At 36.2% G+C, this 23872-nt stretch overlaps 2 protein-coding genes across 3 annotated transcripts; one reads left to right on the top strand and one right to left on the bottom strand.

The window, feature by feature from the left end:
- The first annotated feature begins 14335 nt into the window (after positions 1-14335).
- LOC121808260 (myosin-2-like) lies at positions 14336-21963 on the top strand. Of its 2 annotated transcripts, none has more exons than XM_042208657.1 (23): positions 14336-14907; positions 15354-15452; positions 15526-15669; positions 15760-15910; positions 16014-16041; positions 16132-16300; positions 16408-16471; positions 16602-16615; positions 16709-16793; positions 16998-17101; positions 17324-17462; positions 17671-17789; positions 17891-18043; positions 18171-18260; positions 18505-18582; positions 18674-18832; positions 19367-19567; positions 19810-20015; positions 20095-20230; positions 20390-20519; positions 20604-20717; positions 20793-21049; positions 21305-21963. In XM_042208657.1, the coding sequence occupies exons 1-23, from the start codon at positions 14614-14616 to the stop codon at positions 21758-21760; spliced, it is 3390 nt and encodes a 1129-aa protein (XP_042064591.1). In that variant the 5' UTR covers positions 14336-14613; the 3' UTR covers positions 21761-21963. The 2 variants fall into 2 exon arrangements, with proteins under 2 accessions (XP_042064591.1, XP_042064590.1); XM_042208656.1 differs by having other exon boundaries at positions 15351-15452.
- LOC121808262 (chlorophyll a-b binding protein 13, chloroplastic-like) lies at positions 21890-23184 on the bottom strand. Its single transcript, XM_042208660.1, has 3 exons — positions 22973-23184; positions 22717-22881; positions 21890-22487 (listed from the first exon to the last, which is right to left on the bottom strand). Exons 1-3 carry the CDS (start codon positions 23087-23089, stop codon positions 21978-21980), a joined length of 792 nt encoding a protein of 263 aa, XP_042064594.1. The 5' UTR covers positions 23090-23184; the 3' UTR covers positions 21890-21977.
- Positions 23185-23872: the final 688 nt, after the last annotated feature.

Below are 23872 nucleotides of genomic sequence, written 5' to 3'. Positions count from 1 at the left end.
GGAACATATCGGTGGTGAGGATTCTTCCTCCTAGAAGATACGACACTACTGCGGTAGTGACTTTCATGTCTGGAGGGGGAGGGAGAATCCGCCGCTTTCTTCTCCGGCTTCTGGCTCTTTTGCAGGAATGTTAAGAACTCATCCTGCTTCTCAGCCAAGAACAACTTGACTGCCTCATTCAAAGCGAGCTGCTGGGGAGGCTCGGTGCGATGACTTTTTGAGTGGTTTGTTCTTTCACCGTGAGAACTGGAGGCAGATTTCTCCCGAGGCTGTTTTCCAGACCTACGGGCTGGACTAGCTTCCTCACGTTCATCACGGACGGAAGTATGGGTATTATGTGATCTGGTACGCATTTTTTGGTGGAAGAGGATCAAAAACTCGCTTTTATCACAGTTTTGGTTCTCTGTTTCCCACAGACGGCGCCAATGATGATTTAGCGAATTTTTGATGGGAATAAATGCAAGTAATAAACGATCACAACACGGAAAATTACGTGGTTCGATTTACTGAGGTAAATCTACGTCCACGGGAAGAAGAGAGGGCAAATTTGTATTGCTTGGTCTCGCTTACAGATTACAATACTGATTTGCTATAAGATTCAGGATCTAGAGAGCTTCACCCTCGTCTATCTGATCTAAGTTCTATTTATACATTCGAACTAAGATCGTGGTTTGCAGCCCTGGTAGGGGGGTTGATAACTGCTTAATACCACTACATAGATCGTGGGTGTAATGGAGGTCGTGGAGATCCTGCATGGGTCCACTATCTCCTTGTTCGGTCGAATACTGAGACCGAACTGCTGAACTTTGCCGATCAGCTTTTGCCGATCTGAGAGTTGAGCTCGATTGGTCGGCTTTTACCGAGCTATAGGCTGTGACCGAACTCTTTGGTTGTGCCGAACTGATACTACCGAGCTATAGGCTGTGACCGAACTCTTTGGTTGTGCCGAACTGATACTCTTTCTTGGGTTTTGGGCTGATGGGCCGTCACTGCTATCGGGCTCGCAATTATTGTTTAGTTGTTTAGTTCGTATCCCATCAGTTGCATAACTGGAAAGACAAAACAAAAGAAATAATATTGTACGACTTCAATCAAGGTGAAAAATAATACTCCAGTTAACCAAACATGAGTATAAATATATGCAAATTGAGATAATAAGACTGACTATTCATGGTTATGTTTGAACAAATTTGATGTGAGATTATGAGCATGCCACGCAACTACAACACATTTGAATCCTCGATTATATCTTTTGTAAAATTACAAACGTCGATTAACCACAAATATAAAATGAAGGAAAAAACAATACAGCAGCGTGGAAGGTGTAGGTGCACAAATTTGAGTGGTTCTGAATTTTAGCGCCACAAACTGAAAATAATTGTAGATTTGCAATTTAATCTTGATTGTCATTTTCGATGCACTAATAGCACAACTTTAGCAGATGTAATTTCGAATCTATACTAATCTAAAGTGTCAGTTGGATGGAAAGTCAATATTGTCATTTTTGGCGGGAAATTGTGAAGTAATTTTATTTGCCCTTTTGGTCATTTTTGAGAAATGAGAGATGAGCGTGTAATTTTTCTTTTTTCTTTTACAAATGTTGTAAATCCTGCTTTAAAAATAAATAGAATAGATATAGTCCCTCAATGGAGTGTTCACGTGTGACACTGAATACACAATAAACAAAAATCTTCCATGGTTCCAAAGCTGCATTTTTTGAGTTTCATCATTTTTTAATCCTTTTGTATCATGTGTGACCGTGAATACACAACAAACAAGAAGCCTACCCTGTTTCCAAAGCTGACATTTATTAAGTTTCTTTTTTTTCATCACTTTATACCTGAAAATAAATATCACATTGTTAATATCTAATAAAATTACATATGACTGTGTGTCTTACAACGTGTATACATTTATAGGAGTAATTATTAAACACATAAATAAATACATATATTCAAATGTGTGGTTGTACTGCCTAATCCACATCATTTTTGTAAATAATTATTCAATTATTAGCATGGAAAGTGATTAAATCTGAAATAAAAGTTTAGCAACATTCACTCATCAATATATCCGAAGTGATAGTTATCAACTCAATTTTTAGGTAGTTCGGTTCTTTCCATGCTTCTTCTCTCCATTAAGAAATCAGATTCAGACGCTTTTCTCAATATTTGAATCCTTATTGTTTTTTCAGTCATTAATATCTTTTATAACAATGCAGGCTCTATATTCTCAATTTGAATTATTTATTTATGTTTTACTGTAATACAGTTCTTTATTTCTATTTATTTCATATTTAGCTTTCTTCCTTGCAACCCGTATCTTAGTTTTAATCGGTTCTATTTTAGTCAGCAAGCAATACATAGTTTTTGTATCATTCTATGTTCATCCATATCTTGATGTTGAGTATAAAACGTACCTTTGTCTATGTCTTTATGATGCAATGTTTAAGACCAAGCTCTCTTCTTTATTCCTTTTATAAACACTTTATAACCTGCACAAAAGAAGATTAATCTAAATGTTGATTGATGAAACCATATTTTTGTTTCTTATAATATGGTACCTAGCTAAAAACTAATTTGAGAGTTGGGATGACCTGGGACAGCAGCACGATTTCTTACTTCCTTGGATAACGAATCCACTTGCTCTTTTGTTGGCACCTAGACCAGGTAGGGAAAGAAAACAACTACTCTTCCCGCATATGTTCTGAAAACGAAAAAGATCTGATAAATAAAATATGGCTCCTTTAAATTCGTGCAAGTTTGGTCAGTAGAATGCAAGAAGCTAATAAGCCATCCTTGAGTAACGAGTCCTGCAGTTTAAATACCACTGTAAATTAAAATGTAAAATATTGGCTTATCAAAGAAGTTTTAGACTCAAAACATTTTTTGGCTATAAATATCAGTTCTAAGTATCCGAAAGTCATCTTCCATTTTGAATTTTCTTTTACTTACAGGTTGTTATATTTATTTTCTTATTCAGTTATCTTATTATGGTGTTTTATAGTATCTTCGTCTTCTTATCAAAGATTCATCTTCATCCTCCTTTCAAAGCTTCCTCTTCCAAATGACCTTCACAATTGCGTCTTGCATTTGTGAAGTGTAACACATCGATTAGATGAGATGGAGTACAACAATAGTTTTATTATAAAAGTTCTAAAGAATGGAGCTTGCTGGAGAGCTAGCTATTCTTAAGATGTTGAATGTGGCACAGTATTTTTTAGCATATCCTGGACAGTAAATCATCGAAAAGAAGAAACTACAGTAAATTATACTTTTGTAGTATTCCCTCGGTCCTAACTAAGTTGAGTCAAAACTTTTGGGCACGACGGTTAAGAAATTGTGTTAAAAAGTAGGAGAGAAAAATAAAGTAAGATAGATAAAGAGAAAGTAAAGTAGATGATGGAATTAAATAAACGTGACTGGATGTTTTTTTAGTCAAAAAAGGGAACGACTCAACTTAGTTGGGACATCCCAAAAAGAAAACTTAGTTGGGACGGAGGGAGTAGCATATTGTGATTGAGACGAGTTAGTGAAATGTGAAGTTCACTTAAAAAATAAAAGAGTAAAATGAGATCATTATATATGGACGAAGCGAAAAGGAAAAAAAATTATAATTCTTCGCTGACAAAGGAAGTATGTATATATTGTGACGAATGAAAATGGAAAGTAAATATATTTTTATGGGCTGGATCGAGTATTAAAGTTTGATAAAAATCTTAAACTTATCAATGTTGCTCACGATTCTCATCGTTGCAATATTGGAAACTTTTTTCAAAAAGTTTGAAAAACACTATTACTATCTCATACTATCAACCAAGCCATTCAATATTTTCAGTTTAAATTTAAAAAACTATTACTATGTGCATTTGGTCAATTTAGATGCTTTATGCTATGATTCTAAATTCTTTTAAAGATCAAACTCTACAACCATTCAATAAGAAGCAATACCTTCTCTAATTTGTTTTCATTTTTTTATTTCTATTAAGCTCTACAAGTTTATTGGTAGTAAGGGTATTCCATGTAAAAAAGTTGCATTGGCCCACCGCATATTTAATTAAAGAAAGAAATAGGGAAAAAAACAATGAGAGAAATAAAATTAGAGTACTATGTGCCGCTCAATCTACCATCCTACTGCATTTCATATGATAGTGGTTACGTTTAACCATAGCAACCCCCGCTACGTTATATTATAACACAGCAGAGGATTCTCCCCATCTTACACGTGTTTTTATTGAATGTGTCTTTGTTATATATCTCTCACAAAATAAAACGTCTATTTAAATTTAGATGTTTATGTAGTGTTTTTTTTGTCATTTGTCACTTTGTGTGTATTTGTGCATTTTGTATATGCATTTTATTTTTGTGCGTACTAATGTAATAGTTGGGTGAAAGATATAGCCATACATGGTTTAAGGTTTTATATATCCATTTATTTTGTATTTATAATTTTAAACTTTTATGTCTCGTGCATAGCACGGGTGTTAATACTAGTTAGAACTTGTATTTTAAACTCCTTTATTTGAAGTTTGAACTCTCATCTCAAATACTCTTAATCAATACTCCTATATATTTTACATTAGATAGACGTCTAATCTCAGCTCCTACTTTGCAGAAGGTAGTTCTAAATCTGAAATCGTATTAAGTAATTAATGAGCTTGGATCATAGAGTTTTAAATGATGGCTGGAACTAAATTGCAAAGTGACACAGGTTGGGTATTAAATTGCAAATTATGAAGAACATGGCAAATCTCGCTTATAATCAATAACGGCAAACTGAATCAAACTCTAATTATGAAATAATTGTTGTATGTGTGCTCTTTTTTGAGTCAAGACAATAATACACAAAATAATAAATTTATGATATTTTAGACTAATTTTATAAGAAAAATTATAATTAGGCTGAAGCTCATGATTTTTGGAACTAATATCACTTTAATAAACGTATGATTGAATTGGATTTGGTGATAAATAAGTGGATTGTATCTTACTACTCCGATTGCTCCCAATTATACACGAAAACAATTATTCTACTAAAAATATGACTGCATGTTCAACAATAAAATAGTGTACAATGTTCAAACTTTATTACTATTACTATATTATATCTCTACGTTATCTTATAGTTGAGTCATTTTTCTATTTCGAGAAGTTCCCTCATAGTTGAGTCATTTCCATATATAGTAATCTTTTTCTATTTTCTACTTTACTCTCTCTTACTTTATTTTATCCACTTTATTCACTTTTTATTTTATTCTCTCTACTTTTTTCCTTCTCTTACTTTTTTTATCTATTTATTTAACACCCTTAGAGCATCCACAATGGGACGGATGTCCCGGCGGACATCCCGACGGACTTTCCAAAAATACATCCTGCCACGTCATAAGGACATGCCACTGCACTGCCACGTCATAAGGACATCCCACTGCACAATGACGGACATCCCGACGGACATCCCGACGGACATCCACAATAATAAAAATTCACAAATTCACCAAATTAAATAATTTACGGAATTAAAATTTTGACACGAATACGGAGAAAATGCAACCACTTTATTTAAAACAAAAAACATACATAATTATTTTAAAAAAATACATAGTTAAAAAAACAACATCAAGCTTCGACAAATGCGGCCCCCGTCTCACTCCTCGTCGTCCCGGCCGCCAGTCCTGGCGCTACTCTCGGGCAGGGGTGTCATTCCCAAATCGCATCTCATAGTGTCGATGGCATCCTTCAACATGATCTTGTATAAGGGATCAGTCGCTGCATACCACTTGTCCATGGTGTCGAGCATGCTCTGCGTTAGCTGCACACGGGCGAGATTGTTGAGCTCGGAAGTGACCAGGGACGGAGATTCCGATTGGACCTCGTGGGACTCGTTGGCGCTTCCCCTAGCCATCCGCATCGCGGTCTTTTGCCCAACCCGGCGACAGCGGCGGGAAGACGATTTAGGGGTTGGGAACTCTGCCTCGGTGTCAAGGAGTTCGTAGGAACCAGCACTGCTGTTGTACTCCCCGGAGGCGTTGATCTTCGTCCGCTTCGGCCAGCCAGCTTCAACACCTGCACTAAACTTGGCGGAAGTCTGCACCACAAGATAGACCTCCCAATATTTGAACTCCCCGAAACCCAATTCACTGTCGGGGTACTGCTGGTGAGATAGAAGCTTCACATCATCGGCGGACATGCTGCTTGATGCCGTGCGGAGGTTGTTTGGGTAGATGTCGGCAAATCGGTCGAGCTGCCTCCTCAGCCGCTTCCACTGTTTCCGGCATTGCTCTCCATCGTGAGGCTTCCCACCTGGCAGTTTGAATTGGAGGTAGCTTTGGCTAATGCACCACCACATTCTGTCGATGTGCTGGTTAGCCCCGACGTAGGGATCCTCGACTACACCGACCCGGGCCTTCGCCAGCGCGACGCACTCCCCTATGCTCCAGATGGTCCTCTTTCTCCCGCCGGCTTCCTCCCTCGGCCCCCGCCCCACCCTCGTTCCTTGTACGCGAGGACAAGGTAGTGCCCTTGCCCTTCCCTCTCCCTTACTTCCGCATCCTCCCTGCCGCCGGTTGCATCTCAGTAGGAGACTCCCTGACCGGAGATAGTCTCAACTCCTCAAAAGAGAAAGTCTCGATGCCGGTGAACTGAGTGTCCAGAGGAGTACTCTGGGGGGGAATCACTCGATAATAAATCCATGTAGGGGCGATAGACATTGTCCCCAGGCGATTGGGGGACCCCCTGCCTGCTCCCCCCGCAACGACAGGCACGTCCTGCATCATCCCGGGCATCATCCCCGTCATCGCGGCACTCACCCCGGGCATTTGGGGCATCACCCCACCCATCCCTACATATTGTAGTACCCCTGCATCATCCCCGCCATTTGGGGTTGGGGCATCATCGGCTTCATTCCGGGCATCATCCCGGATATCGGTGCACTTCCGCCGGCGTTTCCCCCAACTCTAACGGAAAACGTCGGCGTTTGTGACTCGCTCGTGGCGAGGGAATCACTATCGTGGTGCTCCATTTATCTTCAAAAGAAATGAAAGTATAGAGAGAGAAACTCGTTAAAATAAGTGGTGCGAATGAAATGAAGTTCAACGAGCCGTATATATAGAGTTTTTTTTAAAAAAATTAAAAAATTAAAAAATTAAAAATCAGGACGTCCGTCGGGAACCCGCACTGGCAGACGTCCCGACAGACGTCGTCGGAAATCCATGGAACTCCGGTGTCCGCAAGCGACGTCCACGTCCGCCGGTCGCTCGCCTAATGTCGGACGTCCGGCACGCCGGTCCGATGTCCGCCGGGACGTCCGCCGCTGCGGATGCTCTTAACATTAATTTTTTAAACTCTATATCAAAAGGTTTCGTCTCAACTATGAAGTTACGGAGAGAATACTAGTATATATATTAACTACGAGGGTGTAATACGTGCTTCACGTGTTTCTAGATACTGCATGCCTGCAACTTGGAACCTTCGAATCCAATAAATGTTAGATCCATAAATTTTCAATAAAATTTGGGTTCCTGACTATGAATGTGTTTTGTTTCGTTCCTTATCATATCCAAAGCCGAAGGGTAAAATATTTAAAAAATTATGTCATGGTTGACCTTTTCTTTTAAAACTTATTGTTGGGCCGGATGTTTTTTAACATTAGTCCTCACTTAATTTTTATTAAGTTATTCTGCAAATAATTTATTGGACCTACTTTGTCCAACTATGGCTCATTATTTTACTTTAATGACCGATATAGGAGAGTTAAAATCATCATTTTTGTCATGCCAAAGTTGGTGATTCAAATGTATACATGAAAAAACATGGAGTACTATAATATTTGCCTCACACAGTTGGTATATTTTATCCAAGTAGAATAGCTAAATATCTAATGTAAGCATGGTTTAGAATTAGGCAAAAACTTGTGTGCATCCAAATGCACGGTGCATTCATCCTAATTAGTACTAGAATTTATCCATGTTGGATTAAAATTATTAATCCATAGTTCAAGTTTAAAAATTAACATCCAATTAGAATTTATAAAGTATAATTGGAAGTTATTTAGTACATCATGGATCGAAATATGTGTATCTGAAATATCATGGTGCAGATGAATCAATTGGAGGATAAATAAGATAAAATTAAATGAATGAAATCAAGCCCTTTAATTAGATTGGGTGAGGGTAGACATGCCCACGGTTTGTAAACTGGCGGTTCCGGTTTCGAGAAATGTGGAACCGAATCGTGAGGCTATTTCACGGTTTCGGTTCGAAAACCAGCGGTTCTAGTTCTGGTTCCGAACCGCCGGTTTTCCGGCGGTTTTTTACGGTTTTTCACGGTTCAGAACCAGCGGTTTTTCGCGGTTCCAGCTAGATTTCACGGTTTTCCGACGGGTTTTCACGGTTCCGGTTTGGAACCGTCCAGAACCGGCGGTTCCGACACGGTTTCGGTTCGTAAAATTTGGAACCGGAACCAGCCCGCGGTTCAAAATATGGAGGTTCCGGTTCAAGAAAAAAGTCACGGTTCCGGTTCGAAACCAGAACCGGCCGTTACGGTTCCGCGGTTAACCGCTGGAACCGAAAACCTTGGGCTAGGTGAGGGTGAGAATGGGGAAATGGTAAAAGGCACCGCTTGATAGATAGTAAGCTTAAAATCAAAAGGCGAAGACAAGTTTAAAGATGATAATTAATTGATATTTGTCGATAGTGGCAAGCATATAAACACCAAATAGAGAAAATGTAGTAGAACAAACAAAATAGAAATAAACTTACTTACAAACAAATAAATAGTTAATTATACTCCTAGTAGAATGGATTAGGTTTAAGGAAGTGAATTGATTGGCCCAATCATTTTAAATTTTTGCTGTCACTCCACCTTCTCTCCTCAATTGCCGAGAGCCACTCTCTTATCTATCTCATTTTCAAATTATAGAACAGGCTGTATAGTCTTGAAAATAATATAGTGAACTTCATAAACGACATCTATATAATTACATTTACACATTTGCAGTACCTGATAAATATTAGCATCAAATCACAAAGAAAGTATTGATGGAGTGTTTAGGGTTCAGGGTTTAAAATATATAGTTTAAAATGATATATGTTACAGGATATAATCAAGGCATAATTTTGCATCTGAATTCAAAAGGCAATTAAAAGGAAAAATTGTCCTAAAAAGTGTAGAAACACCTCAAAATATGATTACCTACATTCAGGAATTATATAGGAAGTATAATATTAGAATATACTACATCAGAGATTGAAAAAACTAACATTCAATTGTTAAAGAACCATGCTCATTTGTTTGATAAGAAAGTAAAATTTAAGATGCGAAAATGAATCATGTAACTATGATTTCTAATAATTTTACTTTTCGTGCTTAAAAAAATTATCAAGATTTTAAAATCTATATTTAATTTAAACACTAAACTAAAAATATAATTATTTTTTTAGTTATTAATTACTTTCTCCGTCCCGCAATAATATTTACATTTTGCCATTTCGGTCTATCCACAATAAAGAGTCGCATTTCACTTTTACCATAAATAATAAGTAGGTCTCACATTCCACTAACTCACTTCACTCACATTTTATTATAGAGTGAACTACATAAATAGTACCTGATCTTTAACCTTCGCACATAAATGGTGTCTGATCTTTATTTTATATCGCTTTTAGTACTTATAAATCACATTTTTAGTACCTGATGCAATTTTCACCCCAAAATGCCCTCTAAACAAATTCATTTTCCCATTTGGGTCATAAAGGATATTTTGGCTTACACAAAACAAGTACCAAATGTGATACTGTATTATAATATCTTCTCTTATTCTCCTCACTCTTTATACTATTATTATTAATCAATATTAATATTATTATTTTGATGTTATAAATTAACAATTAATTTATTTTTTAATATCATTTAAATATACTTAATAATAATTATATTTAATTATAATAATAATATTATTATAATACTAAAAACTAGTTGTAACTAATAAATAATTATAGTATAATGATTTAAAATTATGAATTATATAATATTATATAATAATTATTATTAGTATTTTATATTAAATTAATAACTAATTAATATAGTCTTAATAAAAATTTAACACTGTAAATTGTATTCATAATGGTGTAAAGAGTTGAATATTTTTACTTAGATGTTCAACCCTAAAATGAGTCTAAAATAATTTAATAAAAAATATTTAATTGATTTAATTACTTTAAATAATTAATTTAATTAGGTGTTTTGTTTTTTATTTATATTATGAACACAATTAGATGTATGTATAAAATACTAAAAAGAAAGAAGAAAAAGAAAGAGAAAAGAAAAGAAAAAAGAGGAAACATAAACTAAGGAGAAAACAGAATGAAGAAAAGAAGATAAAATACTAAAAAGAAAGAAGAAGAAGAAGAAGAAGAAGAAGAAATAAGAAGGGAAGAAAAAATAATCACATGTTTGGTACCATTTAATTGAAATTTCCAAAAATATCATCCATAACCAAAATATCACATGTTTGGTACCTAAAGTTATTTTTGTCATGAGGTACCAAAAACGATATAAAATAAAGACCAGGTACCATTTATGTGCGAAAGTGAAAGATCATGTACCATTTATGTAGTTCACTCTTTATTATAAAAACAATATAAAAAAGTGGGTCTCATATTCCACTAACTTTTCCAACTCACTATACTTTACATTTCTTAAAATCCATACACACACCAAATATGACTTCTATTGTGGGACGAAGGGAGTATAATAACTACTCAAATAATTATTTAATATTGTATGATTTATAATTTAAATAATAATATTATAATTATTTTGTAAGATAGTAGTTATTAGTATAATAATAATAATAAAAGTAAATTATAAATATAATTAAGTGTGTTTTATAATTTTAAATTATATTATTAATAATAGTTGTATAAAATAATAAAAATTATATTCCTTTAAATATTTAAATATGTAAAATCCTAAAGTTGGAAAAAGCATAACAAAAAAAATTATGATTCAAAATTCTGAAAATTAAATTACTTTCCCTTATAGGATAATGACAAACAAACATGTTCTATATTTATAGTTCCCTCTAAATTTTTCCGACATTTGTGCGGCGATTGTCTAGGACATGCTCCATAACTCAACCTAGAAGGGAAATACTACTACTTTATGCTATATTAAGTTAAACTTTGCCTTGAAAAGTATTACTATTAAAAATAGAGGTTTATTGACGCTATCCATATTTAAGTAATGCTAATTTCATTTTTTTTTTCTTTTTATGAAAAGATGAATGATTGTCAAAAAGTGATAATAATTGAAAGTAGTCGACAAACTTTAGTCATAGATTTTTGTTTTTGAGTAGCGAACTAATTAAAATGGAGCAAAGACTTATTAATTCACATAATTTATAACAAATGTCCATGTTAATTGGATCCTTAATAATTAGAAGGAAAAGATCCTTGCTGTATTATTTGCATTGCACTCATTTTAACTAGAGAAATTATTAATATCACTGAGTTTTAAGTGAATTAGTTAATGAAGTTAGAAATATCAGCCGCGACTTCAAACACGCGAATTTCTAAACAATCTAAGTGATTTTTAAATCTATATTAATATTAACATGTATTTTTATGGAGTGCTACATAAGGATGTTATATTTATAATATATTTTATAAAATTTAAAGATGTTAATTATTTGTCAAATATGAATGCAAACACAATTAAATGTATACTTTAAAATTATGACATTGGATGAGAATGATGTTTGATTTGCTGAATGATTTATTTTATAAAAAATATTACGATAAATATTGGCATGTTAAAAAATTTAATTTCTGATTTATACTACTATATTCCATGGTCACATATGCTATTATCTTATAGAAAATAAAAAAATATTGTATATATAGTATATAAATTGGAGGATAAGTTTTATTTTATTTTTGTAATAGTTATTCAATTTATTAAAATATTGCTAAATATTTTATTATGTTATTTTATCAAATTAGATGCTAAGTATTGATGAGGAATATGCAATAGTTGTCTCTAGTGTCAACCCAACATGTTATGGGATGGCCCTGCAGCCCTACTCAAATTACAAGCTAATCATGCAATATTTTTATTAGACAAGAACTAATCAGAGCATCTACAACGGTGAGCACAAGCTTTCCGTCCGTCCTTGCCGTTGGCAAGGACACGCTTGTCTGCCGCTGCGCTCTTGTCGCTGGCACGGACGTGCTCTTAGCTAAGAGCACGTTCGTGCCAGCGAGCATGGCGACGTGACGTGTTTCTATTGGCCGTTGGCATTTTTTTATTTTTTTTTAAATCGAAAATAATACCAAAAATATTTTCGGATTCCAAAAAATATAGCCGTTTTATTACCGTTTTTTGAATTTTTTTTGAAATTTTTAAAAAATTTTTTTTTCCAAAAACCATCTATAAATACACACATTCATCATCCATTTGGACGAAATTCGGTCACTTATGAATTTAATTATGTAATTTTTAATTTTTAGCATTTTAATTACGTACTTTTTAAATTTTAGGATTTTAATTATGTAATTTTTATTTTATTTGTAATTTGTAATATTATTCCAGATATTTTTAATGCATTTTAATTTTGTGGAAATGTTTTTATTCAAATTGAATAATAGAATGGTGGGGCCCTTGTGCTCGTCCTTGCGGAAAAGCACGACTGTGGGTGTTGTGCTCTTGCCTAAGAGCAGACAAAAAAAGTGGGGCCGAGCCTACAACCGAGTAGGCAAGAGCACGGTTGTGGATGCTCTCAGCCACAGTCCTCTAAATATGGCAGGCAATCATTTGTTATATTCATGTACAATATCATTATCAGAGTGCATGCAAAAATACTCGAAATACTCTTGATATAAACCAAGAAATGTTTGCATATTAGGAATATTGTTTGAATATGATAAGACTGAACCAAATCTCAGTAGTACTACTGCTGAGTCATCTATAAAGTTTGTAAAATCAAATGATTGCGCTTGTAACATGGAATGCTATCTTTGTGCACTAGCCCTTTTTAAAAAAAAATCAAATTTGGAAATTAACTTTGCTAATTTTTTTCTCTTTAAAAACATGGTAGTATATTAATAAGAGAGAAGAAAGAGTGGGCATACACCTTAACTAATTTTTAGCCTTTATATAGAAAGGTTGTCGTATCCGAAGTCCTTCACATTTTTATTTCCACATTTATTCAAGAAATTGACTCTCTATATTAATATAGGCATGATTTTTAGTAATAATATTTCTCGGATCAAATGTCATGGGTAGGTGAACCGTGAACACCTCAATACATATAGTTCGGCCAATTTAATGGATAAATTAATGTACATAAATGATGCTTTTAATAAAAAGGTTCATAATATATCCATTATTAAATATAATGAATATTATGATCCCTCAATAAATAAAAAAATAATAGTACTAAAACTTGTCAAATTCATGATGAAGTCCACAAATTTTTACGGTATTAATCACGTGAAATTATGCCATGAGAAAAACAAAGTGTAAACAAATTAAAATTTAATGATTTTAAATCATATCCCGCAGTATCGACAATAAATATTTAATAATGTTGAGAGCGCATATATAAATTCGAAATTTGAAAATATTATAACGTCCCTCCAAAACTAAATATGCGAAACACAAAAAAGGCCATTACTGAATTTTAGAGTAATGATCAAATTTAGTGATAGACAATTAAATTATTTATAGAATAATGCTATGCGGCCACATTATGGCCAGCCATAAATTAATTAAATAATAAAAAAATTGATTTTTTTTTCAAATTTTTGGTTTAATAATACTTGATTTTACTTTTATATCATCTTCATTATATGTTGCTCAACATGTTAGTGTTGCTCTTTCGTAGTTTTTGCTCAACTTATTACTACTGTCATTTCTTGATTGTTGCTCAACGTATACAGTAATTCGTGATATTAATGTGTTTTACGTAATGGAATTCAAAGATAAGTATCAACTCACAAGTCCATTTCCACACATATAAGTTTATATCGGTAATTCTAATTTTTTTATACATGTAAATGGACTAAATTAACTTTTTATGGACAGCCACATTATGACCATTTAGCATCACTCTTATTTATATACTCCCCTCCAACAAATAACTAAAAATCAAACCTTGAAATGTGTAAATCGTCATCTAAAATTCACAGTGGCGCGTGCTGAGTAGGAAACACTATGGGCCCCACCCACTTACAGGTCATTTCTGACAATTATTTTAAAGTATTTTCTAACTAAATTTTAATTTCAAACTCATTTTATTCTCACATGACCAAACTTCAACGGTCTTAAAATCCAATTGATGAATCAAATTTCAGATAATCACAACTCCATTTCTCGCTCTTCTACAAATTGGAAGCATCTTCATCAGACTTCGCTTTCACGGAAACAACGAATTGTTAATTTTATGCGTGAAGCTTGTCGGTTTCGTGGCTTTGCTTTTGCTTTCGACTTTGATTTGGTGGTTTGATGGCTTACAGTTTTTTCCACGTGAAGATGGGATCGAATTCGGAGTTTTCCAGAGCAATGCAGTCTCGGTTTTTGTGAGTGTGTGGTTTTTGCGAGACGAGTAAAAGTAAAAATGCTGTCTTTATCGACAGCGCGGAGCTCGTTGGAAGAAATGCTGGAGTCTCTCCGGCGAGAAGAAGAGACCCAGACGCTGAGGGACTTGCCGCCGCCGCTACCCCCGAGGCCAAAGCCGACGTCTCGTGCCCGGCTTCCATCGGCCAAGAGGCCGTTGCCTACGAGCAAAGAAGAAATGGAAGTGGAAGATGGGGAGAAATGCAACGGAAAACTCGGACACGTGGTGCCGGGATCTGTCTCGAGGCTTAACGAGCTGACGGCGGATGATGCCAAAGGGCGTCCCATCAAAAAGGTATAATTGAAGACTTTGGGTTTTAATTGATGCAACAAATATACAGATGTTTAATTTATATTCTTAGACTTCTTTCTTTTACAATTGTATTGGCATGCTTGAATTCCATCTTGATGCTTGCTGGTGACTGTTTTCATGGCATAATTTGGTAAGATTTGGATTCTGTATGGACTCGGTGCTGGTTGAGCTTTACTCTATTTTCTTACCTGCGAGCTTAGCTATATTACATTGAAATGCAACTTTTCCCGTGTCTGGTTTCTTTGGCTCCGTATAGTCTATACACCATATCAGATAGAATAGTGGGACACATGAAAGAAGAGTTGTCCTCATGAATGATCAAAATGATTGGCATTTTTATCTTGCCCAAATGTTTGGCTTCTTTTGGTTTACAAATAGAATTTTCCTCTCTGCTACTCATTGTTCGTGGTGATGTATGCTTTTAGAAGCTTCGTGTTTGGTGCCGGCGACATGATGACCTCTGGGAGTCTGGGCAGATAAAATCAAACTCGGGGGAGAAAGCTTTGGTTCTGCTAGCGGACGGAAGTGTTAGTTCATTTGATCTCTCGTCTCTTCACTGCTTTTGTTGCATTTTACCATAATTTTTCATTATCACTGTAGGCTGTGACAGTTCCCACACAAGACCTTCTACCGGCCAATCCGCAGATACTTGACGAAGTTGATGATCTTGCACAACTAAGTTATTTGAACGAGCCTTCTGTTCTCCACAATCTTCAGTGTAGATATTCGCGAGATAATATATATGTAATTCTCTATTTGAAATCCTTTTTCGTTTTATTTGTTTATAACGATTGCCTCCAACCTAAACAATTTTCTTGTCTTTGCTTTACGTAGAGTAAGGCAGGCCCTGTATTACTATCAGTCAATCCGTTTACAAATGTCCAGCTATATGGGGATGATATAGTTACTGCTTACAGAAAGAAGCTTTTGGACAGTCCTCATGTTTATGCTATTGCTGATGCAGCATACAATGCAATGAGAGCAGGTGCTATATAATACCTTAAATACGCGAAAAAATGGTTGCCGTGTTAACATATTGGTTTGGCAAGTTGCTAATGTTCACTTTCCGTTTTGCTAATTTTTTGCAGATGAAGTAAACCAGTCTATATTTATCAGGTTAGTGCAGTTTTTGTAATGATCTTCTTCCTTTGCTTGCTACATGCTGTAGCTTTGTTTCTAATAGTTTTTGTTTGATTAACTTTATAGTGGAGAAAGTGGCGCTGGAAAGACTGAGACGGCTAATATTGCAATGCAGTATTTGGCAGCTCTTGGTGGAGGTGGTGGTGGAATAGAATGCAAAGTCGTGCAAACGATCTGTATACTGGAGGCTTTTGGTAATGCCAAAACAGCCAGGAACAACAGCTCCAGCCGATTTGTGAGTTCTCTCTGAATTTCTTTCCTACTACTTGAAAAGGTTCATGTGCTAGTGGTTTGCAATCAATGCAGGGAAACCTTGTTTGGTAACACTCCATATGCGTGCAGGGAAAATTAATTGAAATCATCTTCAATGCTGCTGGGAAAATATGTGGTGCTAAAATACAGACCTGTAAGCATCCTTTTAATGATCGAGTTAAACGTTGAAAAGATATTATTTTTGTCTATTCTTAGTCATATTTTTCTGATGTGGCTTTGCTGTTTTGCGCATGTCCAATATCGAATGCCTCGATTCTGAACAGTCCTCCTTGAAAAGGTCAGTATGCGTATCAAAATCAGTGAGTTTGTTCCCTAGTCTGCATATTTACAATGGACTGGAATTGACATTATTCCATGTTGGTTGGACCAGTCAAGAGTTGTTCAGTTGTCCCAAGGAGAGCGCTCCTATAACATTTTTTATCAGCTCTGCTCTGGTGTGCCTTCTGGTCTCCGAGGTTTGTACTCAGCTTTTCCCCAAGCTTCAGTTTTCGACCTGTATCTGTTACCGTTTCTCCTACTAGAAAAGTACAAATATTTTTGGACTTGATGATGCACAACTCATTGCATTTTTCCCTGAATAGAAAAATCATTTATTGCCTATAACACATTTATAGGTTTTCTGGAAATATTATTACCGGAAGCCATGGTTATTTTTTCAGGTAGGCTGAGGTTAAAAAGTGCTTCCGAATACAACTATCTCAATCAGAGTGAATGTTTGCAGATTCCCAACATTGATGATGCACAGAAGTTTCATAATCTTATGGTAAGTGACTGGTCTTGCTTGATTAGCTACTCTCATTTGTTTTTCTCTTACTCACTCATTACACATCCTCTTTTGTGTCTGAAGAGGTTTGAATCTTTAGTGAGGAAACTGCTGTACTGGTGGGCAAAATAAAAAACCATGTATCAAGCATAGTTGCTTTAGAACTTTCTAATTTATTCAGTAGATCCTTATCTGTGCAAAATTTATGTTCTCTCTCTTTAGGGAGCCTTAGATTCTATCAGAATATGTAAAGAAGACCAGGAACATGCCTTCGAGATGCTTGCTTCAGTTTTGTGGCTGGGAAACATAACATTTCTTGTAACTGACAATCAAAAGCACATCGAGGTTGTTTCTGATGAAGGTATCTGATGTTCTAATTCATTTTCCTAATCCTCTTTTATCAGTCATCATCTTTTCAAAACTTCGGTTTCTGTTATATATTTTCCCATATATGTAGGGAATAAAAAGCTAGGGGTGCACCTAGATGCAAAAGATATTCTACAACATCAAGATAAGGATTATGATTATCTTTTTGACTTAACAATCTAAATTAATTTCCCTATCTACAGCTGTTACAAATGCTGCTGGCTTGATGGGCTGTAGTGAGCAAGACTTGATACTTACAATGTCAACCCGGAGGGTACGAGCTGGAAAGGACGAGGTCACCAAATCTCTGACACTTGAACAGGTTCATAATTTCGAAGATCAATAATTACTTGCATATTTTACATGATGATTTGATTGCAAAACCATCACACTTATGATATGTTGATTTTTCCTCATACTTAGGCAATCGACACAAGAGATGCATTGGCAATGTTTATTTACGTGAGCTTGTTCGACTGGCTTGTGGAGCAGATGAACTTGTCACTTTCCGTGGGGAAAGATAATATGGGGCGTTCAATAAGCATTCTTGATATGTATGGATTTGAGTCACTTAAGGTATACAATGGTTGATATTTTTCTCAACATATACTATGGTGCAATATGTACCACTTTAAATAATGTGTTTTTACTAACCCACTTTAAGTAATCTTACTTGGAGTCTTTGATTGCTTTTTTGCACCAGAAGAATAGCTTTGAACAGTTTTGCATCAATTATGCTGACGAGCGGCTCCAACACCATTTCAATAAGCATCTCTTCAAACTTGAGCAAGAAGTAAGCATCATACATAAAAGTACTTCATACATTTGTTTTCTTCTTTCTTTACTTCACAAAATAGAGCATGCAAGGATTACAATTTGTGAATCGATAAGTAAATTCTTTTGCATTAATTATCTGAATGATAAACCAACTTATTTCTGACTGTTTTGATTGCAAATGTGCATTAAATATTTTAGCATAACCCTAGTGATATTGGAATTTTGTTAATGGTGCTGGTGAAACATATTTACACTTACAGGAGTATGAGTTAGATGGAATTGACTGGAAAAGGGTAGATTTTGAAGACAACCAAGATTGTGTGGATCTTTTTGAGAAGGTACTCAGTGTTCTTATTGTTGTACAGTAGGCTTTTCCTTTTCTATGCAACATTTTGATTGGCATAGTTCTGTTTGTTGTTGCTTGAACAGACACCTACTGGATTCATATCTATATTGGATGAATTATCAAATCTTCCCAAAGCTACAGATTTAACATTTGCCGCTAAACTTAAGCATCAGTTCAGTACTAACCGTTGGTTTAAAGGAGAAAGAGGTGGAACATTCAGCATTCGGCATCATGCCGGGGAGGTTAGTTTACTTGTCATTGTACTTTTGAGGAATGTCTGTACACAGCCAATAATATAGCTAGAGCAAGTGAACCTCAAGTAGGTTCGGAATTTGACTGTTGTTCTGCTGTAGTACCTGTCCATATCATGAATCTTAATATGTTAGTAATCAATTACCAGTAGATTTGGAGCTACAAAAAGTGTTCATGTATGATAGAAACTGTCAATTTGTACCATTTGATTCTGACTGGAATAATTATGAGAAATCCGTTACGACTTTTTTGCATTGGTGCCTGGTGGCAGAACATTTATTGATCAACTGCAACGATGGAAGGTTGATCCATACATACTAGTTGTGCTAGTTATGTACAATTGTTGGAGACCTTAATGTGGGTGTCTTTGTGACTTATGATCAGAATATCCTTATCATCGTGACGGAAAACTATTGCTGATCTATTACACATGCCACTTGATTCTGAATGTAGAAATTGTTAACATTTATGTTAAATAAAGTTTGTTTTGGCCTAATTATGTTGATGTGAGCTTTGTACCATAGGTTCTTTATGAGACGGGAAAATTCTTGGAAAAGAATCGGGATCCTATACATTCTGAAATTATTGAGCTACTCTCATCCTGCACTGGTCGGCTTCCTCAATCTTTTGCTTCTCTACTTAAGCAATCCAAGAATCTGGGTAGTGCATCGGCGCAGTCAGGGATGTCAGTGTGTAAGAAGCAAAGTGTTGCCACTAAATTCAAGGTGATAAGGCTTGTTCTTTCAGTCTTCTAACAATCTCACCATAATCCTGACACATTATGAAAACAAGGAATAAAATTGGAGAAATTGATATTATTCTATCAAAGCATGATGTTTTGCCTTTTATTAAATCAGTGGTTTTCAGTTTAATATGTTCTTTTATATTTGTACTAATTAGAAACAAGAACTTCTCACCATATATATGCTCTGCTAAATTTTGTTGTTACTTTTGCACTCTATTGCAGGGGCAGCTGTTCAAATTAATACAACATCTAGACAGCACAAAACAACATTTTATTCATTGCATAAGACCAAATAATAAGCAGATTCCTGGTGCATTTGAAAAAGACATTGCCCTGGAGCAGCTTCGTAGCTGTGGGATTCTGCAACTTGTCAGGATTTCAAAGTCTGGATATCCGGTGCGGATTAGTCATCAAGAGTTTACCCGAAGGTGAAGCATTGAATCTTAATATCCATTCACTCTGTGATTACTGTGTAGTGTTGTGAAGACATGCTGGTGTGAATTTCAGGTATGTGTCCCTACTTGGGGAAACTAAGGATTGTCAAGATCCGTTAAGTTTGTCAATTGCCATTCTGCAGAAGTTTGGGATCGTGCCAGAGATGTACCAAGTTGGTTATACAAAGTTATACTTTCGAAAAAGTCAGGTGATTTTGTCTGTGCTTTTAGTATCTTTTAGCACTACATTAGCTTTTTGTCTTCAGTATTACATCGACAACACAGCATTTGTGTGCATTGCTTCTCGAACCTGAACATCTTTTTTGTATTAAATTTCCTGATATTCTGCTGTGGTGGTGGAAAAACAGATTGATGTCTTGGAAGATGTTAGGAAACAAGTTGTCCAAGGTACTCTTGAGGTGCAGAAGTGTTTCAGTGGTCATCACGCTTGCCAGGATTTCTGTAAACTCAAGGAAGAAGTAGTGACATTGCAATCATGTAAGAACAGCACTACTGCTAGCTCCACCAATTTATTGAATCATCATCTGACTTGTACACTTGGTGATTATTAAATGTATGCAGATATTCGCGGTGAAATTGCTAGAAAGGAGTATGGTGCGTTACTCGGGTCCCGAAAGCAGGTTGTCCGTGGGGGGTCAGATGAGCAGTTGATGGCAATTGCGCAAATACAGTCTGGTAAACTTCAGTTTTAGGAATAGCTGATGAGTTACAATCTGGTGCCCTCCTAATACAGTTAATTGGCTTGTGCAGTTGTTCGTGGATGGTTGGCTCGTAAACAATTCAATCACCTCCGGAACTCCAAACAGTCATTTGTTGAAGAACTATCGATGGTTGTTGAAGAGCTACGGAAGCGTGTGTTGGTGGCGGAAGCGACAGTTGGACAGAAGGAAACAGAAAATATGGGTTTAAGAGAGCAGGTGGTGCAATATGAAGCGCGATGGTCCGAATATGAATGCAAGATGAAATCCATGGAGGAGATGTGGCAAAAGCAAATAACATCTCTACAAGTGAGTTTGTTTACCTAGTTATATACAAGTAGATTGGTTGAGATAATATTGGTTTCGTTCAAACGGAAAAACTACTAGTCCTAATGAAGCAATGGGAAATGAAGGTTGAATTTAGTATCCAGGGCTTGTTTATTTTGGGGCGATATAAGTATATAAATGAGTATTTGAATGAGTCCAGAGTCAAACGAGCCATCACCGGGTTGGACTTGTTTGTCAATCAATCGAAATTGATAAGCCTGTATTATTTCTTGGCAGATGAGCTTGGCTGCAGCCAAGAAGAGTCTTATTGCTGAAAATGCTACGACGCCAGCAAGAAGGCTTGACGGAGCGCATTCGCCTCAGTTTTATGAATCCGAGGACACATCCAGAACTCACACGCCGGGTGGTAGCTCCACAGTCAGACGTGCCAACAATGGCATTGGTGAGTTGCCTTGTCGAGACACGAACGCAAGCCTTAATCCCGTGAGCCATCTCACCCAAGAGTTCGAGGAGAGAAGCCGTGCTTTCAGTGATGCAGTTGCGGAGGTCGAGTCAGACCAGGCGCCTGCACACACGATAGAGGAATTCCGGAGGCTGAGAGACAGGTTCGAAGCGTGGAAGAAGGACTACAAGGCGCGGTTGAAGAAAGCAAAGGCGAAAGTGTACAAGCTGGGGAGAATCGAAGCGGAGAAACATAGAATGAAATGGTGGGGGAGGAGAAGTAAGAGATGAAGCATCCATGAATCTGTATATATCCAATTTTGTTGTTGCACTGTAAGTCTAAATCTCTCTCTTCCATTCATGTATAGTATTAGCAATTTAATTGATGTTTACTTTCTCCTTTGTCGTATGATCAGCATATGTTGAAATAATGGAATAGAACTAAACATTGATGCACTGAAATACATATTAATGTACAACACATTATATCTATACATTATATGCTTGATTATGATTCTGGGACAAATTTGGTGGCGTAGACCCAAGCATTGTTAGCAACAGGGTTGTCGAGATGATCCAGAAGGTTCTCGAGAGGTCCCTTTCCGGTGACGATAGCTTGCACGAAGAAACCGAACATGGAGAACATGGCCAGCCTTCCGTTCTTGATCTCCTTGACCTTCAGCTTGGCAAAGGTGACTGGGTCGTCGGCCAGGCCGAGTGGGTTGAAGTACTGGCCGCCAGGGTAGAGGTCGTTGCCCTCTCCGACCCCGTCAAGGCCGTTGATTCTGAACCCCTCCACGAGTCCCATGAGTACAACCTGGAACCCAAGAACAGCCAGAATGCTCTGAGCATGGACCAGATTCGGGTTGCCTAAATAGTCTAGCCCGCCCCCGGAGAAGATTTGTGCACCGGCCTTGAACCACACTGGCTCCTTGAAGTCCACACTCACCCATCTTTGAAGAACCTCTGGTGTGATGCGTCCTAGAGTTCCAAGCATGGCCCATCTTCCATGAATAGCCTTTAGCATGGGATTCTCAAGATTAACTTTGGAAACGATACAAGTTTTAACGCAAAAATGGTAAAGTAAGAGAAAATAATAGAAAAAGCAGTGGAATTAGTGTTAGTGGATTGTGGGGCCTATTTCCTAAAATGGAAAGTTTTTATCTCTAGAAAATTGACCAAAAAGGAAAGAATTTCTATTTTAGGAAATGAAAGGAGTATATAAAGATTGTGTGATGGGTAAAGGCTATCTCAAGCGCCCTGTTCTTGGCAAAGGCCTCGGGATCGGCGGACAAACCGGCCGTGTCCCATCTGTAGTCACCGGGGAATTCTCCGTTGAGGTAGGAAGGAGTCTGAGCCGAGAAGGGTCCCAAGTACTTGACACGGTCCGGTCCGTACCACAAGTCATTACTCTGTGGACACAATCATATCATTGTGTATTAGCAACATACCAAATGCATAAGTTTATTACAATAACATAATGTGTGTTGTTGTGATTAATTCCATTGTGTATTTGGCATTGCCCATTGAGACAACATCTCTAAGAGGATTGGCATTCTTGGTTTGGCCCAAGAATGGGGTTGTTTTCACAAGGGTTGTGGAGCTAGCCATTGATGCCATTTCTTTGAGATTATTTTTGTCTGTGCTTGGAGCTGAAGCTGGAGGTTGCTTTTATGTGAAGAGAAGAGAGAGAGAGAGTGTGGAGAGATGAATGGTGAAGATTGTATATGAAAAAATGTGGCTGGTGGGAGTTCAAGTGCAATACCTAGCCAATCACAAGCCCATTAAGGATTTCATGTATCTTGGCATCATATCCTCTCAATCCGAAATTTAACTATTGAAATAAGATTTTGTTTATTCATTGCCATCTCGCATGATAATTCCTAATTCATTAATGTGGCAAAACTTTAGAGCATCTGCAACGGTCGATGAAAAAAAGTATATGTCTCGCTTTGGCGAGACAGGATTGCAGGGAGAACGCATTGCAAGCATCTCCTCCTAGCGGGTGTCGCGCATCGAGGAGGAAGGGGGCAAGCCAATGAGATATTGGATTTTTTTACACAAAAACTTATGCATTCATTTCTCTCTAATTTTTAAAATTTTTTTCTATATTTAATTTAGATTTTTTTAAAAATTTTGTGTAATTTTTTTGATATTGAAATTGTTGCATGTTTTATGTATATTTTTTTTATTTCAATTAACATTAACGTAGCTTTCAATTAAGATACCATTATTTAATTGACTAAAAATTATTCCATTCGTTACAATAGACATCACATTTAGTGTGAGCAGGAATTTTAAAAAATGTAAAAAATAATGAGTTGAAAATGTCAGTGGAATATGAGGTTCACTTTTTTATATTGAGTTTGAATTTGAATGCGAGTAAAAGTGAGTTAGTAGAAT

Source organism: Salvia splendens, chromosome 6, assembly GCF_004379255.2.
Source record: "Salvia splendens isolate huo1 chromosome 6, SspV2, whole genome shotgun sequence".
NCBI lineage: Eukaryota > Viridiplantae > Streptophyta > Magnoliopsida > Lamiales > Lamiaceae > Salvia > Salvia splendens.
The sequence above is the reverse complement of the archived record's forward strand: the minus strand, read 5'-3'. Positions and strand labels throughout refer to the sequence as shown.